Raw genomic sequence first — 18689 nt, forward strand, 5'->3', positions numbered from 1 at the left:
TCCAGGGACCCCTTGGTGGCAGTGTACCTATTTTGTAAAAGAACATAGGATGAAGTAATTTCTGAGCGTTGTAACATAAAGTAAAGCCAAACCCAGTACAGTAGACACCACAGAACATAACGGTGCGGAGGAAAGGACTGAGAAGGCCGGTGGTGAGATGTCTCGATCACGGTGATAACAGGGACTTACCCTTCAGAAGGGCAGTCTGCATGATGTCCTGGGCAAGAGGATTATGCGCTTGTATGGCATACTGGCATATTGCTGCTGCCATCCGCACATTGGCATTCTTGTCACAAAGAGCAGCTTCCAGCCAGGGCTGCAGAACCTCTGGCAAGTCCTGGATGGTTGGGGCTGTCGTGGTCGTCTTGTCTGTGATCAAAAGAGCCAGGTAAGAGAGTAGCCACTTGCTTTTCTCCCATATATAGCCTCCATCCCATGGCCATATGGTGGCCAACCTCAGTCTCAGCTGTAGGTGCTTACTGCTACTTAAATGTAATTACTGGCCGGCGCCGCGGCTCACTAGGCTAATCCTCCGCCTAGCGGCGCCGGCACACCGGGTTCTAGTCCCAGTTGGGGCACTGGATTCTGTCCCGGTTGCCCCTCTTCCAGGCCAGCCCTCTGCTGTGGCCCGGGAGTGCAGTGGAGGATGGCCCAGGTGCTTGGGCCCTGCACCCCATGGGAGACCAGGAAAAGCACCTGGCTCCTGGCTCCTGCCATCGGATCAGCGCGGTGCGCCGGCCGCAGCGCGCCGGCCGCGGCGGCCATTGGAGGGTGAACCAACGGCAAAGGAAGACCTTTCTCTCTGTCTCTCTCTCTCTCACTGTCCACTCTGCCTGTCAAAAAAAAAAAAAAAAATGTAATTACTGTTTAACTGAGTCCCTGTAATGGGCAGGATTTTTGCTTAAGGGTTTAGAGCACACTGCTGTGCTGGTATGCTGGTTCATAGTTCTTTATCTTCTGGCCTCTAAAGACCTATATTCAAGCCAAAGAAGAGCGTTTCTAGCTAGGCTATGGTGACCATCACCATTATTTTCGTGATGAAATCCACCTGTTTACCTCATACAGCTTTATATTTTTAATAATAATAGCAATTGTATTTAGGTAGTGCATTGACATTAATTACATAATGTTTACACATTCAGTCTTCCAACCCTTACTGACTTAGGCAAGGCAGGTATCACTGCAGAACTCACCAGGCAGGCTTTTTTTTTTTTTTTTTTTTAAGATTTATTTATTTGAAAGGCAGAGTTACAGAGAGAGAAAGGGAGAGAAGGAGACAATGCATGCTTGTATCCACTGGTTCACTCCTCAGATGGCCACAAGAACCAGGGCTGGGCCAGGCTGAAGCCAGGAGCTTCTTTCAAGTCTCTCACATGGGTGCAGGGGCCAAAGCACCTGGGCCATCTTCCACTACCTCCCTGGCACATTAGCAGGGAGCTGAACTGGAAGTGGAGCAGTCAGGACTTGTACCGGTGCCCATATGGGATAGTGGAGTTGCAAGTGGCAGCCCCTCACCAGGGGCTGGGAACTCAACCCAGGTCTCCTACACTAGTAGTGGGGTCCTAGCCACTTGAGCTGTCACTGCCGCCTCCCAGGGTCTGTATTAACAGGAAGCTGGAGTCCAGGAGCAGAAGTGGTCATCAAACCTAGGTATGCCTATGTGGGATGCAGGCGTCTCAACCATCAAACCAAACACCTACCTCCATCTGTCCTTTTTATTAATGCTGTGCACCAATATACCATCTATTAAGAATAGACAACAGGTTGAACATCACCACTCTGGAAATCTGAACTGCTCCAAAATCAAGGTAATGCCAGCATGATGTCAAGTGAAAAATTCCATAGCTGACCTTTTGCTAATACTGTATAAAATACTACCTTTACGTTGTATGTCTAAAGTATATATGAAACAGAAATGAATGTCATGATTATACTTGAGTCTCATTCACAAGATATCTCATTTTACACATGCAAATACTCCAAATTCCTAAACAGGTCAAAACACTTCTGTTTTTGTTTTTGTTTTTGTTTTTGTTTTTTTCCAGATAAGTATTTCAGGTGAGGGCTACTCAGCCTATAGATGCAACCATATGTATTTTGTGGACAAACAGAAATCAATTGACTATTTCAAGAAATGAGGGGGTGGTGTTGGTGGCATGCTAGTTGGATTTCCGGCTACTCCTCTTCTGATCCACCTCCCTGCTAATGCACCGGGGAAAGACGGCCCAAGTACTTGGGTTCCTACCACCCATGTAGGAGACCTGGATGGAGACCCAGGCTTCTGGCTTCAGCTTGACCCAGCCCCTGCTGTGTGGCCTTGGGTAATAAAACCAGTGGATGGAAGCTTCTCTCCCAACTCTGCCTTTCAAATAAATAAATGAAAGGAAGGGAGGGAGGGAGGGAGGGAGATTTTTCCTTGGGGAGGTAACAAGACAAATCAAAATGAAAATTTAGAGATGTGGACATGTGAAATGCACAGCTCTCAGGAAGACATGTATGTCTTCCTTTGTAAGGATGTGGGAGACCTAGAGATAAGATAATATTTGTTGCTACCTATTGAAGGTTTCTCTATGTGATAAGCACTGGAAATCTCTCAATCCATTTAATATCCAAATAAATAAGAATATATAATTTAAATATATTTATATGTGGAAACTGGGACACTGAACCAGACCTGGTTGATGGGTCAGGAAAGGTTCTGCAGGGCTAGGAACACCTTAGTTGAAAGTTGTAGTGCAAGTATAGAGTAGAGGGAGAGGCTTTTCCAGCACAGGGAGCAGCAGACCTAAAAACCTGGAGGAAAAAATGCCTCTATCTGGATTCAGTATGAAATAAATGAAATAAAACTTTTTTAAAAAAAGATTGATTGGGCCGGCGCCGTGGCTCACTTGGCTAATCTTCCACTTGTGGCGCCAGCCACCGGGTTCTAGTCCCGGTTGGGGCGCCGGATTCTGTCCCGTTGCTCCTCTTCCAGTCCCGCTCTCTGCTGTGGCCTGGGAAGGCAGTGGAGGATGGCCCAAGTGCTTGGGCCCTGCACCTGCATGGGAGACCAGGAGGAAGTACCTGGCTCCTGGCTTCGGATCAGCACAGCGCGTTGGCCATCACAGCCATTTGGGGGGTGAACCAACGGAAAGAAGACCTTTCTCTCTCTCTCTCACTGTCTGACTCTGCCTGTCAAAAAAAAAAAAAAAAAAAAAAATTGATTGGTGGCCGGTGCTGTGGCCCAGTGGGTTAACACCCTGGCCTGAAGTGCTGGCATCCCATATGGGTGCCGGTTCTAGTCCCAGCTACCTCTCTTCCAATCCAGCTCTCTGCTATGGCCTGGGAAAGCAGTAAAAGATGGCTCAAGTCCTTGGGCCCCTGCACCCACTTGGGAGACCCAGAGGAAGCTCCTGGCTCCTGGCTTCGGATCGGTGCAGTTGCGGCCATCTGGGGAGTGAACCAGCGGATAGAAGACCTCTCTCTCTCTCTCTACCTCTCTCTGTAACTCTCTTTCAAATAAATAAAATAAATCTTTTTTTTAAAAAAAGATTGATTCATTTATTTAAAGGGCAGAGTTGCAGAGAGAGGAGATTTTTGATCAGCCGATTCACTCCCCAAATGGCTGCAATTGGCAGGCCAGGGCCAAGCCAAAGCCAGGAGCTTCATCGGGGTCTCCCACATGGGTGCAGGGGCCATTTTCTGCTGGTTTCCCTGGTGCATGGAGCTTCATCAGAAGTGGAGCATCCGGGACTCCAACCGGAGCTCATAAGGTATACTGATGTTAACAGGCAGAGTAACCCGTGGTGCCACAATGCCAGCCCCAAAATGAAATTTTTTTTTTTAAATTTTTTGACAGGCAGAGTGGACAGTGAGAGAGAGAGACAGAGAGAAAGGTCTTCCTTTGCCGTTGGTTCACCCTCCAATGGCCGCCGCGGCCGGCGCGCTGCGGCCAGCGCACCGCGCTGATCGGATGGCAGGAGCCAGGTGCTTTTCCTGGTCTCCCATGGGGTGCAGGGCCCAAGCACCTGGGCCATCCTCCACTGCACTCCCTGGCCACAGCAGAGAGCTGGCCTGGAAGAGGGGCAACCGGGACAGAATCCGGCGCCCCGACCGGGACTAGAACCCGGTGTGCCGGCGCCACAAGGCAGAGGATTAGCCTAGTGAGCCACGGCGCCGGCCCCAAAATGAAATTTAAAAGCCAGTAACTGTGTAGTTAGTCCCTGCCTTTAAGGTGTTATTTCCCTGTAAACAGACTGTTATGGCAGAGTGAGAAGTTTGAGGAAGAAGTGAACCTCTGATGCCACCAGCAGCAAAGAAGGGGGAAGTCAGTGCAGTTCATGTAAAAGTGGAACGTGGTATCTCCACACTTGGAGGGTTGAGTGTCAGTGCTGTTTGTCTTTTTGACATTTCATCATGTGAGCCCTGTGTCTTCTTGAACCACCTTCTCAGTAGGTTACAGCTGTGGCTCTTATAGGAGGGAATTTTTTTGTTTTTAATTTATTTACTTACTTGAAAGGCAGAGTTAGAGAGAGAGATCTTACATCTGCTGGTTGACTCCCCAGATGGCCGCAATGTCCAGAGCTGGGCCAGACCACAGTCAGGATCCAGGAGCTTATTCCAGGTCTCCCACATGAGTACAGGGGCCCAAGCACTTGAGCCATCTTCCACTGCTTTCCCAGGTGCATTAGCAGGGAGCTGGGTTGGAAGTGGAGCAGCTGGGATGCAAACTGGTGCCCATATGGGATGCTGGCGCTGTAGGCAGCAGCTTAACCTACTTGCCATTGCACCAGCCTCAGGGAGGAAATATTTTTAAAAAGATTTATTTATTTGAAAGAGTTATAAAGAGGGACACATACACACACAGATCTCCCATCCACTGGTCCACTCTCTAAATGGCTTCAGTGGCTGGGGCTGTGCCAGCCAAAGTCAGGAGCTAGGAACTCCATCCAGGTCTCTCACATGGGCAGCAGAAGCCTAAGCACTTGGGCCATCTTCTGCCTCCCTAGGCACATTAGCAGAAGCTGGATCAGAAGTGAAGCAGTGGAGCTTGAACCAGCACCCATATGGGATGCCAGCATTGCAGGTGGCAGCTTAACCCACCGTGCCACAATGCCAGGCCCTGAAAATTTTATTTTTTTAATTGATTACTACTAGTAAAAAAAAAAGCCATGGGCATTTCTTTTTGAAAAGATTATAGACTATTGGAAAAAAATGGCAAAATCCATGATTCATTTTACAAAATTTTAGAGTACAAAAGTTGTAAGTAAAACAACAAAAATCCTGAAAACTATGTATTTATTTATTTTGGACAGGCAGAGTAGACAGTGAGAGAGAGAAAGACAGAGAGAAAGGTCTTCCTTTTCCATTGGTTCACCTTCCATGGCTGCTGTGGCTGGCGCACCGCGCTGATCCAAAGCTGGGAGCCAGGTGCTTCTCCTGGTCTCCCATGGGGTGCAGGGCCCAAGGACTTGGGCCATCCTCCACTGCACTCCCAGCCACAGCTGAGAGCTGGACTGGAAGAGGAGCAACCAGGACAGAATCTGGTATCCCAACTGGGACTAGAACCCGGTGTGTTGGTGCCGCAGGTGGAGGATTAACCTATTGAGCCATGGTGCCGGCCAAAAACTATGAATTTCAGGGCTGGCATTGTGGTGGTGTAGCAGGTTAAGCCACTGCCTGTGATGCTTATGAGCACTGGTTCAATTCCCGGCTGTTCCACTTCTGATCCAGCTCTCTGCTAATGTGCCTGAAAGCAAGTCCCTGGGCCCCTGCAACCATGTAGGAGATCCCAATGCAGCACTTGGCTCCAGTCTGGCCCAACCCTGGCCATTGCAGCTATTTGGGGAGTGAACCAGGAGATGGAAGATCTCTCTCTTGTCTCTCCCTTTCTCGCTTAATTCTCCCTTTCAAATAAATAAATAAATGCATCTGAAAAAAGAAAAAAAAACAACTATGGGGGCTTGCACTGTGGCACAGTTGGTTAAGCCCACACCTGTGACACCAGCATTGCATATGGGTGCCAGTTCAAGTCCCAGCTGCTCCACTTCTGATCCAGCTCCCTGGTAGTGCACCTGGGAAAGCAGCAGAAGATAGCCCAAATCCTTGGACCCCTGCCATTCATGTGGGAGACCTGGAAGAAGCTCCTGGCTCCTGACTTCGGCCTAGCCTAGCCCCAGCCATTGTGGCCATCTGAGGAGTGGGCTGGTAGATGGAAAATCTGTCTGTCTCTACTTCTCTCTCTCTTTCTAACTCTGCCTTTCAAATTAATAAATACATCTGTTTAAAGAAAAAAAGATATGTATTTCATTTATGTAGTAAATTCTAAAGTATTAACAAACCCAGCAGACTAATAATATAATCTGGTAGAATTCAAAAATTTAACAGCAGAGTTTGTCAGTAGAGTTACTCTACCAATTAAAGGGGTAGAACTAGGGACTAGCTTTGTGATGCAGCAGGTTAAGCCACCGCTTGCAATGCAGCATACTATATCAGAGTGCCAGTTTGAGCTCCAAGCTGCTCCACTTCCAATCCAGCTCCCTGATGATGGCCTGGAAATGCAAGGGAACATGGCCCAAGTGTTTGAGTCCCTGCCACCCATGTGGGAAATCCAGATGGAGTTCTGGACTCCTGGTTCCAACATGGACTAGTCCTAGGCATTGCAACCATTTGGGGAGTGAACCAGTGGCTGGAATATTTCTCTCTCTCTCTCTCTCTGTCACCCTGCCTGTCAAATAAATAAGTCTTAAAAAAATTAAAATAAAACTAGAGTATGTCTGATAAAATTCAACACCCATTTTTGTAATAAATAGAAAAGTCCACATATGAAGGAACTTCAAAAAGTTTGTGGAAAATGGAATTAGGACGGCGCCACGGCTCACTAGGCTAATCCTCCACCTAGCAGCGCCAGCACCCCGGGTTCTAGTCCCGGTTGGGGTGCCGGATTCTGTCCTGGTTGCCCCTCTTCCAGGCCAGCTCTCTGCTGTGGCCAGGGAGTGCAGTGGAGGATGGCCCAGGTGCTTGGGCCCTGCACCCCATGGGAGACCAGAATAAGCACCTGGCTCCTGCCTTCAGATCAGCGCAGTGCGCCGGCCGCAGCACGCCGGCCGCGGCGGCCATTGGAGGGTGAACCAATGGCAAAGGAAGACCTTTCTGTCTCTCTCTCACTGTCCACTCTGCCTGTAAAAAAAAAAAAAAAAAAGAAAATGTCGCTCCCCCTCTTCGTGGAGGAACGACACAGGACCCTGCGCTGTTCTCTCGTCTGCTCGGCCCTCCCCGGGTTTGCTGCTGGTTCTTCCCGGGTTGGCTACTATCCCTTCCACCTCCGTGGAAGGGCAGTTCCCCCTGGCCACATTCCCCACTTCCGCAGGGGAGCGGCACACCGCCGGCCGGCTTTCTCGGGGGCTGCACGGGTTCCCTTAGATGTTCCCCATAGATGTTCCTGGTGCATGCCGTCTCTCTCCTCCTTTATAGTCCTCCTCCGCCAATCCTAACTCGGCTGCCCACACGCCGAGTACGCTGCTCTCCAATCAGGAGCAAGTCCTACAGTTTATTGGTTGAACTGGAGGCAGCTGTGCGGAAGCTGTTTACTTCTCTCCCAGCGCCATATTGTGGGAGAGCAGATGCATAGAATAAGTCCTAATTCCAGTAACTCAGTCCAGTCCGGATTGCTCCCCACAGAAAAAAGAAAAAAAAGAATTAAAAGGTAAGTTTGGGTATGAAAAATTTTGAAATCTTTAGTTTTCCCATAACATACATTTCCATGAACTTTTTGAAGTGTACTCATAGTTTCTGGCTGTAAAGGATGGGTCTCCAGAAGAAGCTCCTGGCTCCTGGCTTCTGCCTGGTCCAGTCCCAACTGTTGTGGCCAACCTCTCTCTCTGTCTCTACCTATCTCAGTAACTCTTTTAAATAAATAAAATAAATCTTAAAAAAAAAAAAAAAAAAAGAACAGGTCTCAGTGTGGGAAAATGTGAACTCTGCAAGCCTCTGAGCAAACGACAGGTGATGCTGTGTCATGAAAAAGCCCTGTCCTGGAAGTCAGGGGTTTTAATCTACTGTGGATAAGATGTGTATAGTCAGGTCGGTCTCTGGTCTTGGCTTCCACATTTTTTTTTTAAAGATTATTTATTTATTTGATAGGCAGAGTTAGAGAGAGAGAGAGAGAGAGAGAGAGAGAGAGGAGGAGACAGAGAGTGCTTCTATCTGCTGGTCAACTCCCCAGATGGCTGGGCCAGGAGCTTCTTCTGGGTCTCCTACATGGGTTCAGGACTCCAAGCACTTGGGCCATCTTCCACTGCTTTCCCAGGTGCATTAGCAGGGAGCTGAATTGGAAGTGGAGCAGCCGGAACTTGAACTGGCACCCATATGGGATGCCGGCGCTGTAGGCAGCAGCTTTGCCGGCTATGCTACAGCGTCAACGCTGGTTTCCACATTTGTACGGTGACCCCAGGTAAGCTCTAACATCCCACCAGATCAGCTGTCCTATGGAGTAGTTTAGTCCTTACTCTCGTCTGTGTCCCCGTGACTGGTGACAATCCAGGGCTGTTCCAAAGCAGCTGTGGCACATGTGGCAATGGCTTGGATCCGAATGTCATCGTGCATGTCTGCCAGGCTCCTCAGCAGGCTCTCCACTGTCTCGTGGTGCCACTCGACGACTGTGTCACAGTGAGGGAACGAGAAGAGAACTACCTGGTCAAGGTTAGATATTGTGCTGCAGGCGGAAGACGGGAAGTACCCTTTCCCTAAGGACAACTGAAGAACAGCATCAGCTTAGAATGGAGGGCCCAGAGATGGGTCCTTAGGGATGACCTATGTACCCTCCCAAGTAGTTCCCAGATAAAACTCCCCCCAGTCCTATCCTCTATGTTCTCTCTCTTTGCTTAAACAACTTTGCATTGTAGCCAACTGGAAATTGAAAGGAGCAATAAGACACACTGGTTAAGGTACTTTGTTGTTTGACATAACTGTTGTGGAATTAGTTATTAGCTGTGTGACCTTGGAAAAGTTACTTAGCCTCTGAGATTTCTCATTTGTCATATGAGACTAATACTAGAACTTACCACCACTGAGTTACTTTTGAGGGTTAAATGAGTTAAGTAGATCCAGTGTTTAGCAAAATACCCAACAAGATACTGAGGATTCGATAAATGTTAATTATTGTGATTACCATTGGGTTTCCTTGCTTTTGAGGCTTCAATGTCTTCCTCATTTTAGTTGCTAATTGCTCAGTTTGTAATTAGGATACTTTTATTTCAGTATTCCTACTAAATGTGGGTGCTCCTTGTTCACAGTTCTTACTCAGAATTTCTATCCTTTTTGGACAACTGGTCTAGTTTATCTAATGAATTGCCCTTCCTTATTCAGCATTAACTAAACTGGTCTCATGTTCTGACGGCCAGCAGCTCTTGAGTTCTCAAATACTTGCGAGGCCATTATTCTGCCCAGGTACTCAACCTTTTCTCATAGCTTTGAAAGAAAAGTAGACGCATGATAACCCCAACTCCAGAAATATATTTTAGAGGGAGACTGTTTATATTGCAGTCAAATACAGTTTCTTTTGACGAAGGGTCTTCTTATGAAAAGATGTGTCTGTGAAAAAACTATGTATAGATTTTTCAAAAATTTTTTTGGCACTTCAATAAACTTACCTTTTACATTTTTCCATAAACTCTGGAGTACTCTGCATTCATCATTGCTTGCAACATTGTAAAACATAGTGCGGGCAGCATATTTGGTCCTTCCCCTCATGCATCATTTACTGAGCATTAAGTTCCATAAATCAGCAAGACAGAGTTGCTGCCTATGAGGCGTTCTCCGTGGAGAGAATTTCTGCCCATTACTGAAGTAATACCCATGCAAAAAGCATCCAGATGCATGTATGCATGTGTGCCAGGATTCACCGAACACCCGCTGTGTCAAAGGCTCTCACCTAGTGTAGCCTTGCAGTAAGATTTCACAACAGAGGGATGGATGTTTCAGAGATTGAGAAATACTTGTCCAGAGTGAGGCCCACCCCATCACAGGTCTATACCAGTGCCTCAGGACCCCATCACTCACTTAGAGACCAGGCAGTCTTCCATTCCTGCAGCATCCTCTGCAGAGCCACCAGCTCCCAGCTCACATCCACCCTCGATGGTCTTGCCTGCTTCTTCGATCTCCTGGTCTGAACGGGCACATCCTCACCCACCTGCAGCAGCACATCCTTGGCCGGGGTTGGCAAGGCAGTCCAGCGCAGGGCTCCTTTCACAGGCCTACAAGCTGTGCAGTGTGGCAGTGAGAGATCTCACCCCACTGGCCTTACCTTGCCACAGGGTGCTTCCAGCTAGCATCTCATTCCTAGTCCTCTAACACCAAAGTGAAGCAGAACTCTTGCTAGCAGACTTGTTCGTGGTTATATAGGGAACTGGGTATGAGTCCCATAGGGAATTATGAAAGGTCCTGACTACAGACATGGGAGGCCATGATGATGGTGAGGGAGAGAGATTTGGGGCAGGAGATGAGCTGGAATTCAAATATATATATATATATGTATATAAAATCTATCATAGCATCTAAGCCCAATAATTTTCCTATTTTTCCCCCAGGTTCTTTTAGCTTCATTTCCTGAGATGAGATGATGAATAAAATGGTTATAAGAAGGTATGTCATAGGCCTCAGCAGGGAGGCAGGGTCTACGTGGAGAGGGGGGAAGAAAAAAGAAGGTATGTCTATGTCACTATACTTTCCTCAGATCAATCTCAAGTACTATTTTTTAAAGTTTGATGTGAAAATTCCTACAGCATCAGCTCATTAAATACCCTTTCCTGGGAACAAAGAGGGCAGGGGCCCAGCGTGCCTGTGACGCAAGTGTGGTGGGGGGCAGAGAATGCACGTGACGCAAGTGTGGTGGGGGGCAGAGAATGCACGTGACGCAAGTGTGGCGGGGGGCAGAGAGTGCCCGTGACGCAAGTGTGGCGGGGGGCAGAGCCTCCGTGAAAGCAGTGGGATCCTTGGAGAATTCTTTCAGAGGTAGAATTCACACACAATAAGATTCATCCTGTTAAAGTGTACACTTTTTAGTGTATTCAGAGTCCAACAACTATCACCACTATAATTTCAGATTTCCTCACCTCCCCCCAAAAATCCCATAGCCATCCTTCCTTCCCTCCCCCCAGCCCCTGACGACATTAATCTACTTTCTGTCTTTACGGATTTGCCTGGTCTCATGGAGAGGGCATGCAGAATGGAGCTAGCCTCTGGGGAAGGCAGTGTACTAAAAATAACTCCTTGAGTTTGTGTCACAATGAAAGTCTGCAAAACGTATTCACAAAACCACCTCTTCCCAGTCTCGCAGAAGTGCCTTGCTGTCTTAATGATCAGTGTCTGCATTTTAATGAAGCAGTCAACCAGCCCAGAAGATGACTGACCAAGACCCAGCCCAAGGCGTTGCTGCATTCTAGTGGTGATCCACAACAAAGCAGGAGGGTGAGTGTTTGAGGGGGGATGTGCCCTTAGTGGTCATCATTAGCACCTCTTCTACCCTAGTGGCTACTGCCTATCCAGGAAGCACTAGAGACAGAGGTTCAGGACTGGTGGGATAAACAGCAGGTCACTCCTGCTGTTTGTTTCTGTACATCAGGAGACCCATCTGAACAGTGATTCAGCAAGAGAAGAGTAATGGACAAAGAGACATGGCCTTTTGTTTCCTAAACTCATTTCTCTGTCATCTCCCTCTCCTCTACCCTGTTTGTCTTACAGAATGTAGAATGATGTATTTACGAAATGGAAACTTAGAGCAAAGGAAGACCACAGGACCTGAGAAAGTATAGCCTGACTGTGGAGCCAGCCCAGGGGAACGGGACAGAATGCTGTGCCAGGAGTTGGATGACTTTCCCTTGGAAGCATTAAGATGGGACTTGCCTTATTGGTAATCATTGGCTTCAAACCACTTGATTACACCTAAGTTATATCTGATTTCAATTGGACGTATGTTCCACCAAGCCTCTTTCTAGTTCCAACCAGTATTCTATGAGATGATTTTAGTCGGGTGGAAGGGGATTCTCTACTGCCATGAGCCAGGGAGGAGCCTGAAAGAAACACACTTCCATCACTACCCACCCCCGTTAGCTTCCTGCTTACGTGCTTCAGGAACTGGCTGGGAACTCCACGTTTCTGGGGTTTCAGGGAAGACCTTAGCTAGCTGCTTATTGTACTGATTCAGGTTTTCCAGGAAAATCTGGTCTTTTTTTGCCCCAATCTTGTGGACGATCTGGACTTCATCTGCGAACAAAGAAACAGTGAGCCCCCAGCGCCCTCCTCTTTCTTCTCTTCCCAACTTTCCCGTCACCAGGATCAGACTCAGTTTCTTTTTACTCTAATGGAAGCCTCAGGCCGAAACTGCCACGCTGTGGGCATCCCTTGAAGGTGGCTGTTGCATAGAAATGTCACAGCGGGCCTCTTAGAGAAGCCTTATGGGACCTGGGAGCTAAGGATGGCATCCTCCATCAGGAAAGCAGAGCCTAACTCATACTAAAAAGAGGTACCTAATTAATCCTATCAGTCTTGAATATCTCAATCAGAATTTTTTTTTTTTTAAGGAATACAAATTTCATAAGTACAACTTTAGGAATATAGTTGTTCTTCCCACCATACCCGCCCTCCCACCCACAGTCCTACCCCTCCTCTACCTCCTCTCTCCCCTTGCCAGTCCCATTCTCCATTAAGATTCTTTTTAATCAGAATAGTTTTGTTAAATGCTTGAAGACTTTCAGCTGACAGCAGTTAGGAACAAGATAGGGGTCAGAAAGAAGAAACAGGTTGGTTGGAACATGCAGACCTACACCAGGTATCTTGGAAAGCGCAGCAGGATTGGAGTGGGAGTGGTGGGCATTTATTGGGCAACGTCTGTGTGCCAGGCATTGAACAACAGGCATCATGCTTTCTTGTCTACTATATTTGAAGGACATTTTTAACATTTTTTTTACAAAGAAGGTATATAAGGCTCAGAGTGTTTGTTGAAGGTTACTAAGAAAGGACTGAGCCAGGATTTAAAACTAAATCTGTCTGACTCCAAGGCAAGTGATTTTTTTTCCCCCAGCACAGTTCCTCAGTAAGGGGAATATCTCAAAGTGAGCAAGTGAAGAAGGGTGAAGAGGTAGTTTGTTCCCGAAGTCAAATATTACATCCTCCATGGCCCCCTTAGGAAGGTAAGGGGTAGAGAAAGAGGAAGAGAGGAGACAGTTCCCACAGTACCAGGTAGCACTGCCCCGAGCCCCTGTGCTAGAAACCAACAGGTGTCCCCATGAAAACCTGGTCATCCAAGAACTGTCATCCACACCCATGGCTGTTTCTGTTCACCAACTCTCTTCCAATTCCCTGGTCCATGCCCACCCACCTGCATCCCACCACACGGCTCAAGCTGTGTTACCAAGGAGAGTCTCCTGTTCAAAGGTGTTGTCTGTGGAGTAAGCAAACTTTCCAGCTCTGGGGTTCACTTGTCGGAAGTAGCTCTCATTCTGGGGTTGGCAGATGTTTCTCTTTGCCTTGATATCCTGAGCAGTCTTATTGTTGCTGGGTGTGATTTCATCCGTCTGTTCTTGTGGGGTGTAACTGGACAATCTTGGCATAGGTGAGAGAAAAGGAAATGGGAAAGGGTGGGAGATGAACTCCCCTTTCCATTAGATCCCCAGCTCATTCTCTTTCCTCTTTAAGCCCCACTCATACACATGTGAGCATCTGAAGAACACCTGTGTCGACTGTTAGCCTTGCCCCTAAGGTGCCAGATGGACACGTAGCCGCCAGAAGGGCCTGTTTCCAGCCACCTCTCCCCCCCTTTGCTGGATCCGTGCCTTTAACAGCACGTGACAGATCAATAGAGTGACCATGCTCACTGCATAAGGGTACAATGGTACCCTTAGAGGTTCATGGACTTGGAGAAGGGAATCTGCCTCTCTGTTGTCTCATTCTACTATGTGTGTGGCTATTTATTTATTCACTCAGTGGACAGGCTGCAAGCTCCTTCAAAGTTATATTATAATATTGCATTATATTCCTAGCAATTGACAGACTACCTGGAAAGCAGCAAGAAGGCAATGTGTTTGTCCAATCAATGAATAATAAATAAGTAGATTGCTACTTATTTTTGTTCACTTTTGGAAATCAGAATATTATACCAGCCCTGGTCTTCCTTTAGCTATAAATAAGGATGCAACCCGAGGGATGTAGTTACCCTCTTCTCCCAGGCTGCTGGGGTCTCTGTCCTGCAGCTGGTTGGTTTTCAGGTCAGTGCCATATTGGCTCCTCATTCAAAGTGAGGCAGGACCAAAGCTCAGTGCCATGAGGTCTCAGCTGTCCTCACTTTAACCACAGGTAACACTTCTGGGAGCACCCGAATGACAACTGATAGTTAAATTTGCTGGAGCAGGCAAAGAACAATCCCTCCAAGGGCAGTGGTTTTCAACTGTGGGAGATTTTGTCCCTCTCAGAGACATTTGGCAATGTCATAGCTGGGCAGTGATGGAGGCATCTAGTGGCTAGAAGCCATTGATGCTGCTGACATCTGTGCACACGGCAGCCCCACTAGGGAAAAAAACTGTCTAACCCAGAATGTCAGTGGTGTGGAGTGGAGAAACCTTAACTTTGACAAGATCTCAGAAAGCAGGTAGGTGTTGGAGAACATGAGGTTGACGGGACAGTGCATTCTGAAATACAGAATGGGAGCCCACCTGGGAGTCCAGGGTTCTCAAAGGCGCACCCAAGGCCCTGACCAATCTACCTGTAGTAAACAGGAAGTGGCAGCTCCTGCTTCTTTGTTTCCTGGGGGTGCACACTGACATTCTGATCCGCCTCAAACTCCGCTGTCTCTTCCTCCTCCAGCTGCTCCAGGAGCTCCAGGTCACTGGCAGAGGTGAGCTCATCTCGGATGTGGCTCCAGTCATACTGCTGGCGCAAGAAGCTCTGCCACTTGCTGGGAGACTCCCCAGGCCTCAAAGGACGCTTGCTCTGGATCCATCGGGCCGTGCGCTTGTTCAGCTTCCCCAGCACGACAGCCTCCCAGGCTCTGGCTACTTTCTCAGCCGGCGGGAGCCAGGCTTCCCTCTCCTCCAGGATTATGTCTGGAGAGGGAGGCTGCTGGGTGAGAGGTCGAGGGGCTTCCTGGACTGTGCTCGCTGGCTGTGACTTCCTCCGCCTCTTCTCGGGATTGACAGAGTTGTCTTTCTTCTTGCCCTGGAAAGTGTCCCCCACTGAGGGACCGTGCTGAGGGGCAGTTTTCTCAGGTCGGGCCTTTCTGAGCTGGGGGTGCTGGATGATGTTGTCTGTGTTGTAGAGGTGGTCAAAGCTGTACTGGCTGTAAGGGATGCTGGGCAGCCCTCGCTGCCACACCACCTCCTGCGAGAAGGTGAGGTTGGCAGCAGCCTTTTTCAGGTACTGGTTCTTGAGATGTGTGTAGTGCTGTGGGCTGAAGCGGAAGGCTGGAGGAGCACACGAGACAGAGGCACACTCCTTGCCTTTCGGTTTTGAGTTGCAGAAAAGCGTGCCCCATCTCAGCTGTGGGGGGAGTGGCTGATGCAAGAGAGGGATCTTGCCATTCTGGGTCCTGGTCATATTGTTTCTACACTGCTCGTCCAGAGGCAGGGCCTGGAGACGGGGCCAGGAACCTGTGAACGGGATGCAAAGAACCAGTAAGAGCCTTCTGCCAGCAGAAACGGGAAGCCTACAGCAGCATAGAAAGAATAGGGTCCGGCACTTGGCATCGTGGATAAGATGACTGCATCCTGTACTGGAGTGCCTGGGTTTGATCCCTAGCCCCAGCTCCCAGTTGTAGATTTCTGCCAGTGCAGACCCTGAGAGGTTCTGGTGCTAGCTCAAGTAACTGGTTTTTTCCATGTGGGGGCCTGGATTGAATTCCTGGCTCCTGCATTTAGGTGCCTTCCCAGCTGTGCCACTGTAGGCATTTGTGAAGTGAGTCAGTGAATGAAGCCATTCCCTCTCTCTGCTGTTTGACTAAATAAATTTTTAAAATTTAAGAAAAGAAAGAGAATAACAGAATACAGAGAGGATGGGTGGGAATTGGAGGAAAGGACATGCAAATGAGAAGAACACAAGAAAGAAACGGTGCGACATTGTAAATATTTCTTGTATCACACACATGCTCCCAATTCTCACATTGTTTCCATAGCTCAGACCCTCATCTCCTTTAAGCATTACTGCATTTCAATAGTATACCACCGGGCCGGCACTGTGGCATAGTGGGCTAAGCCTCTGCTTCCAGCACCAGGGGCCGGTTTGTGTACTGGCTGCTCCTCTTCCGATCCAGTTCTCTGCTATTGCCTGGGAAAGCAGTGGAAGATGGTCCAAGTCCTTGGGCCCCCACACTTGCGTGGGAGACCCAGAAGAAGCTCCTGGCTCCTGGCTTCAGATGGGCTCAGCTCCAGCCATTGAGGCCATTTGGGGAGTGAACCAGCAGATGGAAGAGCTTTCTCTGTCTCCCACTCTCTCTAACTCTACCTGTCAAATAAATAAGTAAAATCTTTTTTTTTTTTTTTTTTTTGGACAGGCAGAGTGGACAGTGAGAGAAAGAGACAGAGAGAAAGGTCTTCCTTTGCCGTTGGTTCACCCTCCAATGGCCACCGCGGCCGGCGCACCGCGCTGATCCGAAGGCAGGAGCCAGGTGCTTATCCTGGTCTCCCATGGGGTGCAGGGCCCAAGCACTTGGGCCATCCTCCACTGCACTCCCTGGCCACAGCAGAGAGCTGGCCTGGAAGAGGGGCAACCGGGACAGAATCCGGCGCCCCGACCGGGACTAGAACCCAGTGTGCCAGCGCCGCAAGGCGGAGGATTAGCCTAGTGAGCCGCGGCACCGGCTAATAAGTAAAATCTTAAAAAAAAAAAAAAAAAAAACCAAGTATACCACACTTTAATTTTGTGTGTGTGTATTAAAGAGTTTCTTTTTCTCTGTTCAAAAGGTTTACAGCATGAAGTTCAAACTGCTCAGTCTGACATTCAGGGTTCTCCATGAGTATGACCCCAGTTTATGACTTTGTCTAGACATGTAACCTCTGCTTCAGCCTGTTGGGTCTTCTTGCTGTCCGCTGAGTATTTCTCCCTCCACGAGTGCGGCTTCGCTGTGTGCTCCCTCCATGGAAAAGGCCTTTCTTCCATACTTGACACAAATTCTATCCATTCTTTCAGGCTCAGCTCAGTTCCTACCTGCTGTGTAATATTTTCTTGACCTATCCAGGCTATTATACCTGAATGTGTAAGTCACTCCTAGTCCATATCACTTCCTTTGATTGTTAATTCTGTGATTCATCACATTGTTAGATATACGGCTCTAACTGTTCAGCCCAAGACCATGTCTTCTGTCTCTCCAGACTAGCCTGGCACTTTTCCATATCACTACTTAGTCTTCATTGTTAAAAATATTCAAGCTGGGGGCCAGTGTTGTGGTGCAGCAGGTAAAGCTGTGGCCTTTGATGCTACCATCCCATGTGGGCACCAGTTGAAGTCCAGGATGCTCTACTTCTGATCCAGCTCCCTGCGAATCTGCCTGGGAAAGCAGTGGAAGATGGCCTAATTGCTTGGACCCCTGTCACCCACATGGGAGACCTAGATGGAAGGAGTTACAGGTTCCTGGCTTTAGCCTGGCCCAGCCCTGGCTGTTGTAGCCATTTTGGGAGTGAAACAGCAGATGCAACATCTTTTCTCTGACTCTCCCTCCCTGTAATTCTTCCTTTGAAATAAATAAAATCAACCTTTAAAAATATTCAAGCTGTATAATATTTTATTAAGTAGGTAAATCACTCTGGCCCTTCCTTAATTATTAGGCAGACCGTTTCCAGGTTTTGACTAGCACAGAAAATGGTAGAGAACTAATGCTTAGATTTAGTGTTTAGCTTTGTTTTGCCCTTTCTTCTGAAGCCCGTTGGCCTAGTAACGATAGTTGGCACTTACGGGGTACTTTGCTGAGGGCTTTATTTACATAGAGAACTTACTATGATCTTCATTCCATCTGGGAAGAAGCTGAGGCTCAGAGATGGTTGGCAAATTGCTTTAGATCACATAACCCATAAGTTGAGGCATCAGGTTCCAATCCCGGCCTGCCAGGTGGCAACTCTGTGCCGTGCTGGCCGTGGCTCAAGCTCCGCTCCCCAGCACTGTGTTGCCTTGCCACTCTCAGAGCACATGGATCTCCTCACACACAAATGAAGCTGAGACCAATTATTCCGTGTCCATCTCTCTTGCCAGAACCAACTGCTGCCCTTCTCTGCACCCCAGATCTGACTTCTTTTCCCCTTGTAACCTGCAGCAAATACCATCCTTCCCCAGGGCCTGATTTCTCCCACTGTGTTCTGTGTATGAAATCTGACCTTGTATTTGTTTCTGTTAAGAGTCACCTTTTAAGCCAGCGCCGTGGCTCACGAGGCTAATCCTCCGCCTGCGGCGCCGGCACTCCGGGTTCTAGTCCTGGTCGGGGCACCAGATTCTGTCCCGGTTGCCCCTCTTCCAGGCCAGCTCTCTGCTGTGGCCAGGGAGTGCAGTGGAGGATGGCCCAGGTGCTTGGGCCCTGCACCCCATGGGAGACCAGGAAAAGCACCTGGCTCCTGGCTCCCAGCTTCGGATCAGCGCGGTGCGCCGGCCGCAGCGTGCCGGCCGCTGCGGCCATTGGAGGGTGAACCAACAGCAAAGGAAGACCTTTCTTTCTCTCTCTCTCTCACTGTCCACTCTGC

General features: G+C 48.5%; 1 protein-coding gene and 1 long non-coding RNA gene across 7 annotated transcripts in view; one reads left to right on the forward strand and one right to left on the reverse strand.

Annotated features, from left to right (window-relative positions):
• The window catches only part of HEATR4 (HEAT repeat containing 4), a 43476-nt gene extending 27912 nt beyond the window's left edge, over positions 1–15564 (reverse strand). The window contains exons 1-6 of one of the 2 annotated variants that reach the window (XM_070065249.1): positions 14735–15564; positions 13388–13578; positions 12100–12240; positions 10039–10239; positions 8487–8636; positions 190–369 (exon numbers count right to left, since the gene is read on the reverse strand). In XM_070065249.1, the coding sequence (XP_069921350.1) occupies positions 190–369; positions 8487–8636; positions 10039–10239; positions 12100–12240; positions 13388–13578; positions 14735–15564 (1693 nt within the window). Of the gene's footprint in view, positions 1–189; positions 370–8486; positions 8667–10038; positions 10240–12099; positions 12241–13387; positions 13579–14734 lie in introns of both variants that reach the window. The other variant, XM_070065248.1, reaches the window with a different exon arrangement.
• The window catches only part of RIOX1 (ribosomal oxygenase 1), a 32549-nt gene extending 14824 nt beyond the window's left edge, over positions 1–17725 (forward strand). For 2 of the 5 annotated variants that reach the window (XR_011384918.1, XR_011384919.1), the window contains 4 exons: positions 10566–10620; positions 11307–11445; positions 11719–11887; positions 14836–17725. This is a non-coding gene — a long non-coding RNA (ribosomal oxygenase 1). Of the gene's footprint in view, positions 1–10565; positions 11446–11718; positions 11888–14835 lie in introns of all 5 variants that reach the window. The other 3 variants (XR_011384915.1, XR_011384916.1, XR_011384917.1) reach the window with 2 other exon arrangements.
• The last annotated feature ends 964 nt before the right edge of the window (positions 17726–18689 follow it).

This window comes from Oryctolagus cuniculus, chromosome 20 (assembly GCF_964237555.1).
Source record: "Oryctolagus cuniculus chromosome 20, mOryCun1.1, whole genome shotgun sequence".
NCBI lineage: Eukaryota > Metazoa > Chordata > Mammalia > Lagomorpha > Leporidae > Oryctolagus > Oryctolagus cuniculus.